We start from the raw sequence: 20,751 nt of genomic DNA on the forward strand, positions 1-20,751 counted from the left end.
GGCACAGAAAAAACTTGTAAAAAAGTGAAATCATTTTTTACCTAACTTTTTACATGTTCTTTTTTTAACTGTTTTTCCAAACATATTTTTCTTAACAAATTTTATTGCGAACACCTGTTTGTCATGATATCTTTTATGGTTTTATAATGTCAAAACCGAATAAAGATTATTATTATTATTATTATTATTATTATTAGAATACTTATACAAATTTGATGTTTGTTCAACCTTAGCATACAACAGTATGTGGCACAACTCCAAACACGGCCACGAACTGGAAGGTGTACCATCCACCCTGGGTTGTCATATACTCATATGACGCTGTGATTATTCCACATAAATATGTAACTTGCACTTCAAAAAAAAAAACCTGTGCTGCGCATTCCAACCTCCGTAATATTCAGAAAAGTAAAGCAATCCTGAACCCAGTCTGATCATTTCCTGCCTCCCTCTCTTTGCCAGGTACGCTGGGCCACAAGGCAGGTCTTAGCTAAAGAATCACAGCCTCCTTATGAGCGTAAACTGCGTGCGAGGCTCCTGATGAGCATAAACTGCGTGCAAGGCTCCTGGTGAGCATAAACTGCGTGTAAGGCTCCTGATGAGCATAAACTGCGTGCAAGGCTCCTGATGAGCATAAACTGCGTGCAAGGCTCCCGATCAGCGTAAACTGCGTGCAAGGCTCCTGGTGAGCATAAACTGCGTGTAAGGCTCCTGATGAGCATAAACTGCGTGCAAGGCTCCTGATGAGCATAAACTGCGTGCAAGGCTCCCGATCAGCGTAAACTGCGTGCAAGGCTCCTGATGAGCATAAACTGCGTGTAAGGCTCCTGATGAGCATAAACTGCGTGCAAGGCTCCCGATCAGCGTAAACTGCGTGCAAGGCTCCTGATGAGCATAAACTGCGTGTAAGGCTCCTGATGAGCATAAACTGCGTGCAAGGCTCCTGATGAGCGTAAACTGCGTGCGAGGCTCCTGATGAGCGGAAGCTGATGATGAGCATAAGCTGCCTGCGAGGTTCCTGATGAGCGTAAACTGCGTGCGAGGCTCCCGATGAGCGTACGCTGCCTGCAAGGCTCCTGATGAGCATAAGCTGCGTGTAAAGGCTCCTGATGAGTGGAAGCTGATGATGAGCATAAGCTGCCTGCGAGGTTCCTGATGAGCGTAAGCTGCCTGCGAGGCTCCTGATGAGCGTAAACTGCCTGCGAGGCTCCTGATCAGCGTAAACTTTGTGCGAGGTTCCCGATGAGCGTGAGCTGCGTGTAAGGCTCCTGATGAGCATAAGCTGCGTGTAAGGCTCATAATGAGTGCATGCTGAGCGTAAGGCTCCTAATGAGTGCATGCTGAGTGTAAGGCTTCCCAGTGAAGACTACCTGGTGTATGTTGCATGTAAGGCTACCCTACTAATGAGTGTATGCTCTGTGTGAGGGCATCAGGACAAGCAGCAACACCACAAAGCTGTGGTAAGGACAGCCTGCCCCCATACCATGGCATATGGGTGTGTGCGCCTCTTTTACTGCTTTTCATATTGATGCGTCTTAACGTTTTCTCCAACAGCATTAAAGATGACAATCAGCAGCATAATAGTCAGTATGCCAAAGCACTGAATGAATAAATAAATGAAACAAGGAGCACTTCTGGTCTGTGGTAAATTGTGCAAGGGTCAGCGGTCGATTTATTTATTTATGGTGTTTTATAAAGCGCCAACATGACCAAAGGGTATTAGAACGCTGTACAAATGAATGATATAAATAAACAAAGAGCTGAAATCAGGAAAAAACAAATCTAGCAAAAACTTAGACCAACTTCATTAGGATAAGTTATGATGTCACAAAGTTATTGTTGAAAAGAACAAGTTACTTACCTTCGGTAACGCTTTTTCTGGTGGATACAGTATCTGCCTGTGGATTCCTCACCTTGTGAATACCCCCTGCGCCAGCAACATTCGGAAACTTTTGTAGCAGTCCACGCCGATGTGGTCGAAGACGACGTCACAGAGACACGGCTCCGTTCGCGACTCCGCTGACGTCACCGGCTCCATAAGAAGACCTCATCGGCGTGATGACGTCAGTTCCGCCCCTTTTTTTTTTCGTGCCTTCGAGGCACACGGACGGACTGACAGCAATATGTACATAAACAGTATACACAGTACATAATATGCATATCAACACACACAGTGTGGAGAAGAAACATCAAAGCACTAGAAATAACATAATGCCCTTGACAGTCATAAACACATTTGAAACCATCAATAGAATTACAGTCATAGAATCACTGGTATAGAAGGATGGACAACGGGGAGGCGGGTGGGTCAGTGAGGAATCCACAGGCAGATACTGTATCCACCAGAAAAAGCGTTACCGAAGGTAAGTAACTTGTTCTTCTGATGGATACATCTGCCAGTGGATTCCTCACCTTGTGAATAGATTCCACAGCAGTCCCCACTTCCGGAGGAGGGTGTCCATCCCCCTATACCAGAAAATCCTGAAGGACGGAACGAGCAAAATGTCCGTCCCTCCTCACCTCGGTGTCCAAGCAATAATGTTTTGCGAAGGTGTGGAGGGAGGCCCAAGTTGCCGCCCTACAAATGTCCTCCACAGGAACACCCCTAGATAAAGCAGACGTAGAAGACTTTGCCCTGGTAGAATGAGCCCTCAAACCCTCCGGAGGCTCCTTACCAGCTAGGGAGTAGCAGATCTTGATGCATAGTACAATCCATCTGGAAAGGGTGCGCTTGTGCACCGCACGACCCTTTCTACAGCCAGCAAAGCCCACAAAGAGCTGGTCATCAATCCTGTAGTCCTTTGTCCTGTCCAGGTAAAAGCTCACCGCCCTCTTAGGGTCCAAGCGGTGAAGTCTCTCCTCCTCCTTGGAAGGGTGCGGGGGAGGATAAAAGGAAGGAAGGGTAATGGATTGCCCCAGATGGAAGGGAGTTACCACTTTAGGCAAAAACGCAGCCCTGGTCCGGAGCACCATTCGTTCAGCATGCACAGTCAAGAACGGGGGTTTTGAACTAAGAGCTTGAAGCTCACTTACCCTCCTTGCCGAGGTGATTGCAATGAGGAAAACCGTTTTAAAAGACAACAGCCTCAAGGGACACTTATGTAAGGGCTCGAAGGGAGAACCCATAAGATAAGTCAGTACAAGGTTTAAGTCCCATTGAGGTACAATAAAAGGAGTAGGAGGAAATTTATTTGTGAGGCCCTTGAGAAACCTAAGAACAATAGGTGATTTAAACAAGGACGGCTGATCCGGCAGGCATAGGAAAGCCGACAAAGCCGATAAATATCCTTTAACTGTAGCCACAGCAAAGCCTTGCTGAGCAAGAGAAAGGGCAAACTGCAAAATGTTAGACAAACGAGCCTTCAAGGGATCAATTGACCTCTCTCCACACCAGAGAACGAATTTAGACCATCTATAGGAGTATATGGATTTGGTGGAGTGTCGCCTGGCCGATAAAATAACATCCACCACATCCGGCGGGAGAGAGAAAGAATTCAGGTTGCCCCGTTCAATCTCCAGGCATGAAGGTGTAAGCTCTGGAGGTGGGGGTGTAGAACCTGCCCCTCCGACTGCGAGAGGAGGTCTGCCCTCAGAGGGAGACGGAGCGGAGGGCACGAGGAGAGGTGGAGAAGATCTGTGTACCACACCCTTCTTGGCCAATCCGGGGCGATCAATATAACTTGGGCCCGGTCTTGGCGAACCTTCCTCAGAACCCGAGGAATCAAGGGTATGGGAGGAAACGCGTAAAGGAGTCGTGAGCCCCAACTCAACTGGAACGCGTCCCCTAACGCTCCCTGCAACGGATACTGGAGACTGAAGAATGACGGGCAGTGAGCATTCTCGTGAGTGGCGAACAGGTCCACCCGAGGAGTTCCCCACATCCGAAAGACGTGACGAACTACCTCTGGATGAAGCCTCCACTCGTGGTCGGCGGAGAACTGCCAACTGAGACTGTCCGCACGCACGTTCAGAACTCCGGCCAGATGATTTGCCATCAGACAAATCTGATGGTCCTGAGCCCAGGACCATAGACGCAGGGCCTCTCTGCAGAGACAAAGAGACCCCACACCTCCCTGTTTGTTTATATACCACATCGCGGTAGTGTTGTCCGTCAGGACTTGAACAGACCGACCGCGAAGGGAAGGGAGGAAGGCCTTGAGCGCCAAACGTATCGCCCGTAATTCCAGAAGGTTGATGTGCAGCAACCTTTCTTCCGGAGACCAAAGGCCCTTGATCTCCAGATCCCCAGATGAGCACCCCACCCTAGAGTGGATGCATCCGTAATCACTGTGGTCACCGATGGAGGTAGATGAAAGGACTTTCCTTGAGACAGATTGCCCTCCACGCTCCACCAAGACAGATCCGCTGCAGCTTCTCTGGAGATCCTCACAGACTCCCTGAGATCTCCCTTGTGCTGATACCACTGCTTGCGGAGGCACCACTGGAGCGCCCTCATGTGCCAGCGTGCATGGTTGACCAACAGAATGCAGGAGGCGAACAGACCGAGCAGGCGAAGGACCTTCAGAACTGGAACGACCGCTCCGTTGAAAAATAAAGGAATCATCTCCTGAATGTCGAGAATCCTTTGAGGAGGAGGGAATGCCCGACACACAGTAGTGTCCAGTACCGCACCTATGAACAGGTTGCGCTGAGAGGGCACCAGGTGAGATTTGGGCACATTGATCGAAAAACCCAATCTGTACAACAGCCGAGTTGTATCCTGCAGATGGAACAGCACCTTCTCCGACGACTCCGCCTTGATCAGCCAGTCGTTTAAATAAGGGAAAACCAAAATCCCCGACCTTCTGAGATGGGCTGCCACAACCGCCATCACCTTTGTGAAGACTCGAGGTGCCGAAGTAAGACCAAACGGGAGGACCGCAAACTGATAATGTTGCGACCCTACCGTAAACCGGAGATACTTCCTGTGCGACTTCAGAATGGGGATGTGAAAATACGCATCCTGCAAGTCGAGCGACACCATCCAGTCCTCCTGATTCAGCGCCTGAAGAACCTGCGCAAGGGTGAGCATCTTGAACTTTTCCTGTTTCAGGTAAAAGTTCAGGATTCTGAGGTCCAATATCGAACGCAATCTGCCGTCCTTTTTCGGAATCAGAAAATACCGGGAGTAGCATCCCTGACCCCTCTCCTGCTCCGGAACCACCTCTATCGCACCTTTCTGAAACAACTTCAGGACTTCCTCCTGCAGGAGAAGACGGCGGTCCTCCGAGCAAGCCCCTTGGCAAGGAGGATAATTGGGAGGGAATTCCCGAAAGGGAAGGGCGTACCCATTTTCTACAAGATCCACAACCCAGAGATCTGTAGTTACAGATTCCCAATCTTGTAGAAAATGGGTAAGCCGGCCCCCCACAGGACCAGCATGATCCGGAATGTCAAATCTAGGGCTGTTTTGCGGTGGTGGGAGGGGCTGAGGAAGAGGAAGAGGAGGAGGAGAGTTGACGGCCACATGAGCGACCTCTAAGACTTCCTCTATATCCCTTGGACAGAGAGCCTTGCTGCTGCTGGGTTGGTCTGTAGGAACGAAAACTCGCCCTTCCAAAGCCTCTGTATCTTTTGAAAGTACCTCGCGGCTGGGATTGAAGGCCTAACGACCTAGCCGTAGCCTTACTCTCTTTGAAGCGTTCGAGAGCCGCATCAGCCTTCTTGCCAAACAACCCAGACCCATCAAAAGGTAAGTCCAATAAAGTTGACTGTACATCAGAAGAGAATTCGGAGGACTTAAGCCATGCACCCCTCCTGGTGGCAACTGAAGACCCCATGACCCTGGCAACTGAGTCTGCTGTATCCAGGCCACTCTGAATAACCTGGCGAGCAGCCGCCTGGGCATCCGATAGAACTTCATTGAAGCCCCCTCTATCCTCCTCTGACAGTTTTGGCGCCAACTTTTTAGCCGAGTCCATAAGCGCATGAATATAGCGCCCCAACAGACAAGTCGCATTTGAAGACTTTAACGCCATACTGGCTGATGAAAAGACCTTTTTGGCCTATTGGTCCACCTTTTTTGCCTCCCTGTCTCCTGGAACTTGAGTAAATGCCCCTTTCGACCGTCCCGAACAAGCCGCCTGAACTACTAGGCTTTCAGGTGAAGGGTGTGATGACAAAAACTCAGGATCCCCTGGAGCCACCCTATACCTTCTTGCGACTACCTTGGAGACTGCAGGAGCTGAGAAAGGCTTGCGCCATCCATCCAGCACAGGTTCCAAAATTGCTTCGTTGAAAGGCAACAGAGGCTCTGAGACCGCAGTCGGGGAGTGCAACACTTCAGTTAAAATATTGGACTTGAATTCGGTGGATGGCAATTGAAGGTCCAACAACTCAGCAGCCTTTCTAATTACCGCATGATAGGGTGCTGCGTCTTTAGAGGGTTCGTCTGATGGTGGAGTGATCTCCCACTCTGGAGACAAATCTAGTCCACTTGCCTCCTTCAACTCGTCGAACACCTCATCGGATTCGACTAATTCCCCCTCTTCAGCCTCTTCCATCAGAAAGCGTCTCTCCTCTTGCACTCTCTGCACTTCCCTTCTCGAACGGATCCGTACCTGCGGCGTTGGCGGCGCCGTGTTCGAATCCGACGGCGCCGGCAGCGGCGTCGAACGCGGATCAGCCGGAGCAGCCGGCGTCGAACGAAGTCGAGTCGGCGCCGGTGAAGAGGGAAGCGGCGTCGATGTTCTCGGCGCCGGAAGCTGCCAAGACAGCGTCGCTGGGAAGAATGGCATAAACGGTGCTTGAGGGTAAACCTGCGGCACTCCCAAATTGAAAGCCATCGGACCCATAGGTGCACCAGAGGTATACATGGCCCGTGAAAACACCCCATACATTGCATTGCGATAATGCGAGGGGTCCTGACCTGGAGTAGGGAAAGCCGGATACTGGTCAGGTAACACCGGACTCGGGCCTGCCAGCGCCGACGGTGGAACTTGCGGCGTCACAGACTCACCCGGAGCCTGACGATCCTCATCCTGGCCCGGGGTCGGAGACGGAGCCCGAGGACTAGCTGGAGCCAGAGATGGAACCGGCGTCGGAGATGACACTGGCACCGGAGAACCAGCCGGAGCCGGCGAAGTCACCGGAGAAGAAGGCGCCGGAGGCGAAGTCGGGACTGGAGAAGGAGACACTGACTCCCTACGACGTCGAGAAGGCGACCTCGACTTCGAAGTCGCACCTTTATCGGAATGGTGATGTGAAGAGTGCCTCCTCTTTTTCTTATGCTTCTTGCTCTTTGAAGCATGACCCGAAGTCGACATGGAAGCCGACCTCGACCTGGAACCAGACCTTCTTCTTCCTCTTTTCTCCTTTTTCTTCATCCGGGCGATAAAGAGCTTTGCTTCTCTTTCTTTAAGAGCCTTCGAGCTCATCTTCCTGCAACTCGAACAACCTTCTACATCGTGGTCCGAGGACAAACACCAAACACAATCGTCGTGCGGATCGGTGATAGACATATGTTTGCCACATTCACGGCAAGGCTTAAAACCAGGCTTCCTTGTCGACATTTTTCAAAAAAGACAGAGAAATCCAGAAAAACACACAAGGTAACCAGAACAGCTACTAGTAACGATTCCCGAAATCCGTTGGCGTCGTCGGCGCAGAAAAAAGGGAACTGACGTCATCACGCCGATGAGGTCTTCTTATGGAGCCGGTGACGTCAGCGGAGTCGCGAGCGGAGCCGTGTCTCTGTGACGTCGTCTTCAACCACATCGGCGTGGACTGCTACAAAAGTTTCCGAATGTTGCTGGCGCAGGGGATATTCACAAGGTGAGGAATCCACTGGCAGATGTATCCATCAGAAGACCACCATTCGTTTACGAGTCATTGGGAAGGCTTCTCCATGATTATTTTTCAAGAGTCCTCTTTTCGTCCGTTCCGGGTTCACAGTGGGCAATGTTTGTGTGGGTTCTACTGGAGTGGGTGTGCTTCTGCCCTGTATTGGTAGTATTGTCATTTTGCTGGTCATTGTGCCCAATGGATAGGCTCAACCTAATTTTAAAAGAGGAATGTGCTCATTAGGATCTTTTTCACCTCTTTTTTAATGACGTGTGTTGATGGGTCAGACCGAACCTTGGGTGGTAGCGAGTTCCAAATCCTTGTAGCCAATCCAGAAAAAGGAGCGTGTGTATGTTTTTGTTTCCTGAATCTGGGAAGGGGGTTCTAGCCTGAGAGAGGTTGCGCTTCTGAGAGAGTGATTGCCTCCTAAAATTCAAAACTTTTCTGCCAGGTACCTTAGTTCGTTATAGTGTAAGGCTTTGTGCATGAGGCAAGCAATTTTTAGTTGAGTTCTGGCCTCCAGAGGGAGCCATTTGAGCGATCTATGTGATGGAGAGATGTGGCCAAATCGTCTAAGTGGAGCTGTTCACGATTTGGGGAGACCTGGAAGGGTTGCAGATCCATACTCGTCTTGAGACCACTAATGATTGTACTGCTTGTTTGAAGTCTCGAGGTGGTAGGAATGGTTTTACTTTCTTCAGTAGATTGAGTTGGAATGACACGCTGTGCGTGGTTGCACTGATATGTGCTAGCATGTTCAGATTCTTCTCCAGTGTTATTCTAAGGGACTTGGAGAAATCAACAATGGTGGGATTACACTTGAGAGCTTCCAGATGATTGAGACACTCTTCATGTGGGGTTTTTGCAAGAAGAAAAAAGTAGGAATTTTGTTTTCAGACAGTTCAGCTTGAGGTTGTTTTGGGCAAGCCAGGACTGAGTTTTGACTAGAATGTTATTTAGTTGTGCAAAATCCTCTAGGGAGGATATCTTCAAGTATAATTGTGTGCCATATGCATACATGTGGTATCTGACATACGATTGTTTGAAGATTATGATTGTTTGAAGATTTCAGTTAGTGGCCCTGTATGACGGTTAAAGAGTGTGTGGGAAATTGTTGACCCTTGTGGGACTCTGCAACTCACTGGTGTGGCCCCTGAGAAAGAGCTGCCTAGTTTGATTCGTTGTGAGCGGTTCTGCAGGAAGGATGCGAACCAGGAGAGCACTTTCCCAGAACAGCCCCATTCTGTTTTTTAGCAGTTTTATTAGGTTGTTGTGGTTGACCAATTTGAACGCTGATGAGTGGTGTAGTATGAGTAGGCAGGAGCCACTGTCTAGCATCTTAGGAGTGTCAACAATTATGTGAACCATGGCTGATTCAATACTGTGCCCTGGTCTAAATCCTGATTGAAATTTGTTGAAAAGGATGAATTGATCAATGTGTTGACTCAATTGGTTGTGCACACATTTTTCCAATAACCTGGCCAGAAAGGGGATGTGAGACACCGGGTAAAAGTTACTCAGTATTGTAGGGTCTGCTCCTACTTTTTTTAGTAGGGATGTAACTTAACCAGCCTTCAGGTAGTCCGGGATAATACCTTGCTCTAGTGATGAATTTACAATCTTCGTAAGTATGGGTGAGAAGAGGTGACTGAATTTCAGTTCTGTGACTTGTGGATATCTCCTCACCCTGAGGCTTCAAGACTTCACTACTGCAAGATCTTTTTTTTGTATTTTCACCTTCTAGCCTCCAGAGTACCTCTGGCTCAGGTCGAAAGTGATAAATGGTGATTCCCACCCTTTAGCTGTCCTTTGACCTGATGGGATGGGGAAAAGTAAAAGGGGGGGCAATTTTCCATGTCAGCGGGGTGGGTATTGTTCCTTACCGCCACCATCTAATCAGACCATCATTTGCTGTTGCTGGGTGGAAGCCTTAAGCCATCGCCTGCCTTAATTTAATTGTCTTTACTGGTCACAGGACACACCACACCAAGCAGCCCAATTTTGTCGGTGGTGCAACTTTTCCAACGTTATTCTACGTGAATCAATTGGTTTCACTGGACACGCAATGCACTGATAGACACAAATGCATCTCCTGCTGCCGATCAGCAATGCTCTGGGGTCCTATGGTAGACAGTGGCGGCTCCTCCGCTAAGGTGGAGGAATGTTGCCTCGCTGCTTTTTTGCAGTGAAACAAAGGAAAAATAAAATCATAATAACTCACGGTAATATCATTTTATTTTCTCCTACTTCCGCAGCTTTGTGTGAGGGGGCGGGGCAAGGGATGAGTGGTAGCACCCTCCTAAGTCCGCAATGACTGCTTGACCGGCCCTCTTGGGCTGCCCAAAACAGACTTGCGCACTTCGCACGTTCTCCATGCAGGCTGCAGTACCGCCTACGTGGAGAACATGCCTAGGCTCCCCTTCTCTGGCTGAGTGCCGAAACATGGCGCTCAGACCAATCACAACTCTGCTAAAGCAGTGTTATGATTGGCTGACTGGGACCCTGGGTGTGATTCCTGTTAGGGCCAAGCGAGGGAGGACAGATGTGGCAAGAAGGTGTGTTTTCATTTTATTTTTTAATACCCGCTTCCCCCCGCACCCTCCCCCCAAACGTCCGATCAGTGCCAGCTGCCACTGATGGTAGACACTTGGGTGTTCAATGATTCCTAGATTAACCCTCTGGTTCTAAGAAATACATTTGAAAAACGGTCTTTTAAAATATTTTGTTTGTCCCTATTTTTCTAAAGTGTCTGTGGAAGTGGAGCTCCATCACCCCCTCCGTACTCTCAAACTCTGCCTTGCAAAAACTGCCTTCACTTGTCTCTCAGCTTGAGGGCTAGTCATAGTGCCTTACACTATGAAGAGCCAGTGCCAAGGGTGTGCTGCACTAAATTCCATTGTGCTTATCTGGCCTGCATGGAAAGGCGATGCTGGTGTCTGTTATGTAAGCTGGTATTTACGAAGTTCACCTGCTGCCTCTGCAATGGCCTCTTGGCAAGGGGGGGGGGGGTCTCTTCAATGCCTTGATGTGCTGTTGTGCATCTACATGGATTTCATTATATCGGTGTCCTTCAGTTCTGTCTACTTGTGACTGTCTCTCTCAGTGTCCCTGTCTCTCCATGCCTGTGTCTCTCCATGTCTCTGTCTCCCTGTCTACTAGTGCCCAAGTCTTCAGGCTTTCTTGTGCCAGTACATTTGAAGTGGCCATGCCTGTGTCTTTTTTGCTTCATATCCATGTCTGTATGTCCCTGTCTTGCAATGACAATCCTCTATGGTCAGCGAGAGCCCTGTGTCCAGTGAGGACATCTCTCCAGCTGTCGGTGTGCACCTTCCTACGGTGAATCTGTAGCTACGGCCAGAGGAAGGCTCCCCTTCGGCAGTTAGTGGGCATATCTCTATGGCCAGTAAGGGTCTAACCTCTTGCTGGCCACGCTTCTGGGTAATATGTAGGTCTCTCTTGCAGTGAGAGAGGCACTCTAGGCCTCTGTGTACATGTCTCTATAGTTGCATGGTCAGTAAGATGCCCTTTTTTGTGATCATTGGTTATGGCTCTGATCAGCAGGGAGTCCCTCTCAGGCGGTCACAGCGATATTCAGAGAATACATTACCACTCTCCTGTAAGTAAACTCTTACCCTGGTGAGATTTTGGACCCGGAAAAGTCTCGCCACAAGGTCCTCATCCGCAGACCCGGAAACGAACTCCACCTCCATTGGGCCATACTGCTGGAGCCCCGGCTCGGGCCAGTACTGAAAGCAGGGCTGCAACGAAAGAGCAAGACAGATGAATGCCGCCCGAATCTCTCTGCGGCTCACCGAGAATGTACACATGCACAGTTCTGCAGGACTGAAAGAGGAGGCTTGCCTGCTCCTACTTTCATTTACACTTAATAAAACTAACACATACTACCCACCCTGTCTACAACTGCCCAAGATCATACACGTAACGGAATGGAACTAGAACTCGACTACACCATACATTGAAAGTCTACACGAAGGACAAAGATTTTCATCAAAAAAAGTGGGAGCTTATCTCAGTCACTGGACACATATATATAGACTGATTGCACAATGGGGTGGGTGATGTATGAACAGAAGGATGATAAGGGACCAAGTGAGGGGGTAAATACTAATGACAAAAGGCGCTGTCCAGATGCTGAAAACATGCCAAAGAAAGCACTGGGTGCCGTACTACTGATAGAAAGCGCTATCCAGGTGCTGAAAACATTCCATAGAAAGCACTGGGTGCCGCACTACTGACGGAAAGAGCTATCCAGGTGCTGAAAACATTCCATAGAAATCATTGTGGTGCTGCACTACTGACAGAAAGCGCTATACGGATGCAGAACACACTCGGTAGACTGCCTGAAAGATCAGGCCAGCTTGCTGTAATCCACGCTACTGAGCCGAGACCGCGGTCTGTCAGCAGCCATTAACAGGACAGGCAGCATCTCAGGCGCCCCGTGACAGAGGCATTCTACGAATAATTGGATCTTAAACGGAGTAATAAATCTCACGAGGCATCGAACCTTCCAGCGGCCAGAGGCGTCATCTGATAGTCCGCTCTCAGCAGCCACACTGCTCCCTCCCGGGCCTCCCCCAACCAGGGCACTGTCCGCAGGAAGCCTCTACCATCCGTCCACGAGGTGGGGGGGGGAGTCTTAGAAAGAAGTAAAGGTCATAACACCCAAGGCTGCCGGGAGGGCCCCGTTTACCAGTGGCCCCCGTTCTGCAGAAAACACAAACCCTTGACCAATGGAATATGAAGGAACCGAGGGAAATACCCGACTCCTCTCCCCAAACGCAAACCGTGGGCATCCTGCTGGAGGAAGCATCTCCTAGCCCAGGCAGGGTATCCCCTTGGAGCTTCCTCCGGCTGAGAGCACAGGTTCTATCCCCGAGTCTCCCAGGCTCCAGGGTTGCTCACTCCATCATAGGGCTTTCCAACCTCAGGGAGTTCTTATTCTATCAGACAGCTCCCCAACCTCTTTCAGTGCTTACTCCATCTCAGGGCTGTCTAATCACAGAGTACATATCCTGTCACAAAGCATTCCGGCCTCAGGCAGTGCGTGTTCAATGTTCAATCAGAGGGCGTTCCGACCTTAGGAAGGTCACGTCATACGACAGAGCTTGTAATATCAGGAAATGCGCATTCTAGCAGAGCGTTTCCTAACTGCAGAGCGCCCAGTTTCCATCCTCAAGCTTCCCAACCTAAGAACGTGTGTGTTACATCACTGGGCTTTCCAAACCCCGAGAACGCATCTTCTGTCACAGAACATCCCAACCTCAGCGAGAGCATATTCGATCACTGAGCATCCCAACCTCACAAAGTGCAAATTCTATCACTGAGCTTCCCAAGCTCAGTGAGTGCATATTCTGTCACTGAGCTTCCCCACCTCATAAAGTGCATATTCTATTACTGAGCTTCCCAACCTCAGCGAGTGTATATTCTATCACTGAGCTTCCCAACCTCCGCGAGTGTATATTCTATCACTGAGCTTTCCAACCTCACAAAGTGCATATACTATAACTGAGCTTCCAAACCTCATAAAGTGCATATTCTATCACTGAGCTTCCCAACCTCACAAAGTGCATATTCTATCACTGAGCTTCACAACAACATACAGTGCACATTCTATCACTGAGCTTCCCAACCTCAGCGAGTGCATATTCTATCACTGAGCCTCCCAACCTCACAAAGTGCACATTCTATCACTGAGCTTCCCAACCTCAGCGAGTGCATATTCTATCACTGAGAGTCCCAACCTCATAAAGTACATATTCTATCACTGAGCTCCCCAACCTCAGCGAGTGCATATTCTATCACTGAGCTTCCCAACCTCATAAAGTGCATTTTCTATCACTGAGCTTCACAACCTCCTAAAGTGCATATTCTATTGCTGAACTTCCCAACCTCCGTGAGTGCATATTCTATCACTGAGCTTCACAACAACATAAAGTGCACATTCTATCACTGAGCTTCCCAACCTCAGTGAGTGCATATTCTATCACTGAGCTTCCCAACCTCACAGAGTGCATATTCTATCACTGAGCTTCCCAACCTCACAAAGTGCATTTTCTATCACTGAGCTTCACAACCTCCTAAAGTGCATATTCTATTGCTGAACTTCCCAACCTCCATGAGTGCATATTCTATCACTGAGCTTTACAACAACATAAAGTGCACATTCTATCACTGAGCTTACCAACCTCAGCGAGTGCATATTCTATCACTGAGCCTCCCAACCTGACAAAGTGCATATTCTATCACTGAGCTTCCCAACCTCAGCGAGTGCATATTCTATCACTGAGCCTCCCAACCTCATAAAGTACATATTCTATCACTGAGCTCCCCAACCTCAGCGAGTGCATATTCTATCCCTGAGCTCTCCCAACCTGCCTATATACGCACCGTGGAGTCATAACAGACGCTGCCGACACGCATGACGTCAGGAGGAGCAGAATAGAGCCGGTCGACGCCGCGCGCAAGGGGTATTGCTCAGCAAAAGTTTCTGGATCCAGCCTGACGCCTGGGGAATTCAAAGGTGCAGAATCTGCAGCTACATGTCTCTATCAGATTGTTCAATTACGTGGTCTCAGACAGACCCCACAAACTTGGACGTTGATAATCAATCTCATCGTAAAAAGTAGACTTTACTGATTAACAAGCCAACATATTCCCAGAGCCTCCTAATCCCATGGGTTACAAGTTTACTTCTGGGCCCCAGACCGGATTTCTAACCACTGGGGTTAATATTCCACTCCAGGGTCCAAGGCACATACCTTCCTAAAGAAATGGATTAATAATTCACCTCAGGACGTCACAGGTGAAACATACCTAACCTACGGGGTTAATACATTTTGTGATCTCAAACACTTACCATTTACAATCTCAAGAGTTAATACTCTACTGCAGAAATATACTTTCCTCACATCGGAGTAATAATTCACATCAACGTCTCGGAGAAACCTGCCCAGTCTTAATGGTGAATAATCCACTTCAGTGTATCTGGCACGGATATCCCTAACCTCAGGGGTTTATAAATGGATGTTCATATTCTAAGGAAGTTAATAATCTGCCTCAGGAACTCAAGTAAAAATTCTGATCACCTGTTTCATTGGGGCTGACTGGTTCTCCCCCTCACTTTCAGTCGTAGTGCGTGCACAATGGCCTCAGATGAGGCAAAGTCTCTTCCTTTTTTCCATGTCAACAGCTTCAGCTTACAGGAACGTCCATCCCGGGGTGCTCGCTGCAATGACCGGGCATGTCGGGTTGTTCAGTGTTTTACAGCCGTCATTAAGCATTCCACGACTCTACAGCAGATAATGAAGTGGACCATTCCCACGTGCCTCCTTACTTGTCAATATTCCCCCGTCTCAATGGATTGTGGTTGAGTCCACTTCCCTCATGGAAATCCCGGCTGACCAGATACATGTGGTCTTTACTGAATTCAGTTGTGACATAGGAGGTTTTGAGCCTTGGACTACCGAAGATTAACAATCCAAATACAATTCTAATTAAATAAATATTACCCTTTGAAACACCAAAGAAAATAATGGAAAAAGGAAACCATTTCCAGATGTATATGTAATTCTATATGCTACAGCTGGAGCGAATACAAAATGACTTGGAATTTGTAAACTGGTACTTCCACCAGTGGTAGGCTCTTTCAGTAAATTAGCAAAAGACAATGTCCATTATGAGATCTGAGCAACCATGATCTGCTTCCTTGTAAGGGTGTGCGCAGAGTTTCACCATCGTCACAGGGGGTTCTGAGAGGCATGCCAGAGCGATTGCACCTTGCGAGCAATGACCTGTTTATAAAGAGATGCCTTAGCATTCAGAGATCCCACCCCTCTCCACCTCAAACTAATGAACCGATCTGAAATGGTGTCTTGTGTCTAACAAAACAGACGTTGCTGATTCAGGTAAAGCGTGCTCCCCGCTATTCAGCGTTGGATACCTACCCAGGCGGAGTTGGACTGGTTGAGCTGGTTCAGCATGACGATGGTGGTGCAGCCATAGTCGTACACCAGCCTCCAGAAATCTGTGATGGTGTTCTGCAGGGGGTGGAGGGTAACAATGAAACTGGAGCTCTTGGTGTAACTCTGCAGGGAAAGGAATAAAGTGTCTGAGAAACAAGTAAGGCAAACAAACAACTATTTCTTGAGAACATTTTCCAAAGATCAAGGAATGGATAGGGGCACTATTTCACATGGCAATAATATTGCATCCACTAAATAGACTCCCGGTACATTGTAGTTGATGTTGAGAACAATAAATACACAATACCCTGATGGCCTAGTGGTAGGGAATGTAGAGGACCCAATATTTTAGTAGATCGATATTGTTGACCTCAACATAGAAACATACTACCCGGAATATTATGATTTACCAGGAACTCGTGGATATCCATGACTGATGTTTGGAGCACTGTAGCTGGTAGTGGGTAGGAGGGGGGGGGGGGTGTTAATTAAATGTCATGAAGCTGCTCAGACTGATATAAAGGAGGCTGCGGTCCCTGCTTGCAAGTCTGTACAGTGGAAGAGGCGCTCATGACGGGATTGGAGCGAATCACCTCTTACAATTCAAGGGCAGCTGAGGATGGTTGGGGGGCCGTGGAAATCTCTTGGCCAATACAATGAAGTAGGGAGCCTTACAATAGTTTAAAAACTGTGGCTGAATCTGGGACCTTACTGAATTCTGAGGCTCTCAGTAAGTTTCGAGTCTCCATTAGGGTGAATTGGACCACAGCGGATGGATGCGAGACAGAGCTGACTGAAACTGGAGGACACTTGGGATAGAGGTGCACCCTCAATGAAAATCTATGGAGCTATTCAGTGTGGTCATGTACGAGTGTCTGCTGAATACAAACTGTGTAACTCATTTCCTTTTCATCGTTTTCGCACACTTCTCTTTCGCTTACTTTCCCGCGCGCTCCTCAATCGCTTCCACCTTTGATGCTCATCTGCTCTCCCTGCCTGCCCTGACCCACCTGCAGTCCCACACTGCCTCTTGAACGCCTCTCTTGCCACCTTACACTATCTCCAAGCTATCACTCTTGACATTTCCAGTCTGAAAGCTGCTTCTGCCCTTCATGCTTGGAACTCCTAAGCTCACCGCCTACCACCCACCTCCTCTTCTCTTCAAGCTCTTGAGAAGTCTGGGTCACACTCTGCTTTCCCCTGACCTCCGCTGCTATCTGCTGTTCCTTTTATAAAGAGGCATCATCATCCCAAGCCACACACTCTTCATTCCGTGCTTCTGTTGGTTGTTGGCACCGATCTGACCTTGCGGTAACCGCACTTCTTGGGTGCTCTACGCGGTGTTTTACAAATTTGCTATTGTGTAATATTCCAACTTTTTTGACAGTTTACCTCTTCTCACTCAAATAATTAGCTGTGCAGATGACATTCGCTCCCTCCTGATTCATTGAAGCTACTGAACTCTAGTACACGGGCAGTACTTAATTTGTGCCGGTGGTTTCAGGTGGTGAGCATCGGCGTTCAGTCTTTATTACCATCAGACTTTGACCCCAGGCAAGAGGAATAAAAGCAGAACAGGGTGAAAACGGGAGAAGATAAAGAGAGTAAAACAGTGCTCCAGGGAGAAAGAGGGAATGATAAAAACCTGCAAGTGAATGATAAAGAGACAGGGCGTGTTGGGTGGTGGGAGAAGCACGAGGGGGCTTCAGAGTAAGCAACTGTGACCCTGGACTTTGGCAGAGCTGCTGGCGGGCTCATAAGAAACACTACACTTAATATTACTAGTATTTATTTTATTTTTTACAAATTAAGCATTGTGCAGCGACATATATTTCCCCCTGGCGTCTAATTGTGCTACTTCGCCGAAACACACACATCTTTTTTTTGCTTTTTATGGGACACTACATTCTCAGCATGTCTGTCTTTGGTGATGCGAGCATCACTTTCTGACCTTGAACGCACCACCCAGCATCTGCCTCCTCTCCCGCGCCTCTCTCTCTCTCTCTCCCTCTCTCTCCCTCCTCCACCTTTCATTGCTTTCCTGCTTTCCTCTTCTCCCCGCCCACTGCTCGGCATTCTTCCCATTATTTTCGACTCTGGGCTCACATCCTCTTCCCTCGCTCGCTACTGACGTTTCCATTAAGATACTTTACCCAATTAAAATATCTTTGTAATATCCACACAACATTATCTAAGAGGAAAGACTCTTATCTCGCTAATGAGCTAATTAGACTCAGTAAACACTCACTCACAAGAAAAGCTCTAACTATGCTATTGATCCCTGGAAACAGGGAAAGTTCTCTGGTGTCAAATGCTTCAGAGGAACTTATCATCCCCATTCACAGAAGCAACCGTCCGCACTCAAAGGGGCGACTGAAATGAAGACACAACAGCCACCGTCGATCAGGGAGCCCGAAAGGAAGTCACAGTCGCCACCACTCGTACAGGCTGCTGAAAGGAAGACAACCAATGCTGCTAACCTGGGCTTCTGAAACTAAGACGCAGCCGCCACTGCGCATATGTGCTACTAAAAGAGCAAGCATTTGCAATCCAATCGGTCTCGCCTTTGGGACCTTATATGTATTTAGCAATGCAGCACATTAGCCTGGGTGCTGAAACATCTACTGTTCTTTAATATGGAGGGAAAGTAAGCACCAAACTGTGTGACACTCCAGGTATGGAAACACATGGAGAGAAATATTGCCTTTCAGCTGGAAATGGTATAGTCCAAAGTTCTGTTAATATAAAATCAGGGCTTTTGGTGGTCATATCACTGAAAATACAAGATTTATTTATTTATTTATTTATTTATTTATTTATGGCGATTTTTAGAGCGCGCAATTACCCGAGGGTGTCTCGGCGCTGTTGTCACAGAACTCTCTGTAGGGGAAGGGGGGTTTAGGCTTGGAACAGCCATGTTTTCAATTTTTTTCTGAAATTGAGCAAAGTCGGTGCGCATTTGATGTGAAGAGGGAGAGTGTTCCACAGTCTAGCTGTGACAACGGTGAAGCGTCTGTCTCCCCAGTTAGCCTTTCTTGTACGGGGGACTGTTAGCAGCTGGGCTGAGGATGAACGCAGTGTTCTTCGCTGTTCGGGCGGGTGAAAGGCTTGTTTTAGAAATAGAGGGCCATGATTGTGGATCGCTTTGTAGGCTATGCACAAGGCTTTAAATTTGATGCGGCTCCTCACCGGCAGCCAATGTAGCTGTTGGATGTAAGGGGAGACCGATGCAAATTTAGGAATGGGTAGCAGGATCCTGGCTGCTGCATTCTGTACGGTCTGTAGTTTATTGAGGACCTTTTGTTGTGCATTTAGAAGCAAGGCGTTACAATAGTCCGTTTTAGAAAAGACTAACGTGCTGACTAAAGTTTTGCCTGCCGAAGATGGTAAGTACGGAATGAGTTTTTTGATCTTTTTTAAGGTATAGAAGGAGGATGAAACCACTGAATTTGCATGCTGCTGGAAGGACAATTTGTTGTCAAAGACAACCCCCAGATTTCGCACCTTGACTACTGGTTCTGGAAGTTGTCCCATTCGTTCGGGCCACCATTGTGGAGACCAGCTTGGTTGTAGTCTCCCGAATGTCATCACTTCTGTCTTATCTGAATTCAGCTTAAGGCAGTTTGATGACATCCAGGAGCTTATTGCTTTCATGCCAGATTGGAAGTTTGAAGCTACTGTATGGCCATCATCGAATACGGACAACACAAGTTGTGTGTCGTCTGCGTATGTGGTGAGAGAAATTCCATAGGATTTGATGACCCTCGCTAAGTCAGACACATATATATTAAATAGTGTCGGGCTTAGCGAGGAGCCCTGTGGTACACCGCAAGGCAGGGAGAAAGTCTGGGAGGTGAATTGTCCCAACTTCACCGTTTGTAGGCGGTTTGACAGGAATGAGGCGAGAAGCTCCTTAGCCTTGTCCCTTATTCCTATAGCCGCGACACGGTCGATCAGTATGGTATGATCGACCGTGTCGAAGGCTGCGGACAGATCTAGAAGTATGAGGATTGCAGCTCCTCCATTGTCCATAGTGGATCGTATTTCGTCCGCGGCTTTCAGGAGAGCTGTCTCCGTGCCGTGTCCCTGACGGAACCCGAACTGAGTATCATCCAGTAAGTTGTTGTTATGGATGTACGTTGACAATTGCTGGTTCATGATCTTTTCAAAGATTTTGGCCGGAAAAGGGAGGCATGCAATAGGCCTGTAACTGGCTGGGAGAGAAGGATCTAAGCTGGGTTTTTTGAGAAGTGGTTTAATAATGGCTTCTTTCCATACAGAAGGGTAGGTGCCGGATGTAAACATTGCGTTGCAGATGGTAATAAGTGACGGGGCAACGGCTTCTGCGACGAGGTTAAGGACGGCAGGAGGGCATGGATCGAGTGGTGATCCGGATTTAGTTCGGACGATCAGGGGTTGAACAATTTCTTTCGTGGTGTTTTCGAAGGCAGAAAACTGTGGCGTATTATTGGCGGTGGAGTGCTCGGTATGGGATACGGAAGGATTAGGCGAAAAAGTGGAGAAGATGGCTCTGACCTTATCCTCGAAAAATGTGGCAAGTGTATCTGAAAGGGCCTGAGATCCCTCCGAGGAGGGTGTCAGAGGATTGGACAGATATGTTACCACCTGAAACAGTTTTCCTGATGAGTTTTTGGCCTGATTTATTTGGTTAGTGTAGTAGGTGGTTTTCTCGGATGTAATCAGTTTTTTGTAATTAGAGAGGGCGTGTTTATAGCTAATCTTGTCGGCATTATTATAGTGTCGGCGCCATTGCCTTTCTAGATTTCTGCAATATTGGCGCTGTAGTCTAAGGGGTTCTGAGAACCAGGGGGCGGAGACCAGCTTTCTGTTCCTATGAGAGGTTTTTGTAGGGGCTAGTTTGTTGCAGGCTGCGTTCAGATTCTCCAGGTAAGTAGCTGAAGCAGCTACAGGGTCCTGAGTGTTTAGCGGAGGGCTATCCTGTATGATCTGGGTGAGCTGGTTTAGA

General features: G+C 48.3%; 1 protein-coding gene across 2 annotated transcripts in view; it reads right to left on the bottom strand.

Annotated features, from left to right (window-relative positions):
- PTPRU (protein tyrosine phosphatase receptor type U) overlaps positions 1–20,751 on the bottom strand; it is an 849,745-nt gene that overhangs the window by 26,300 nt on the left and 802,694 nt on the right. For both annotated transcript variants that reach the window (XM_085647595.1, XM_085647594.1), the window contains 2 exons: positions 15,747–15,887; positions 11,415–11,540 (listed from right to left, as the gene is read on the bottom strand). In XM_085647595.1, coding sequence (XP_085503721.1) covers positions 11,415–11,540; positions 15,747–15,887 — 267 coding nt within the window. The remainder of the gene's footprint in view (positions 1–11,414; positions 11,541–15,746; positions 15,888–20,751) is intronic.

This window comes from Triturus cristatus, chromosome 3_2, assembly GCF_964204655.1.
Source record: "Triturus cristatus chromosome 3_2, aTriCri1.1, whole genome shotgun sequence".
Classification (NCBI taxonomy): Eukaryota; Metazoa; Chordata; class Amphibia; order Caudata; family Salamandridae; genus Triturus; species Triturus cristatus.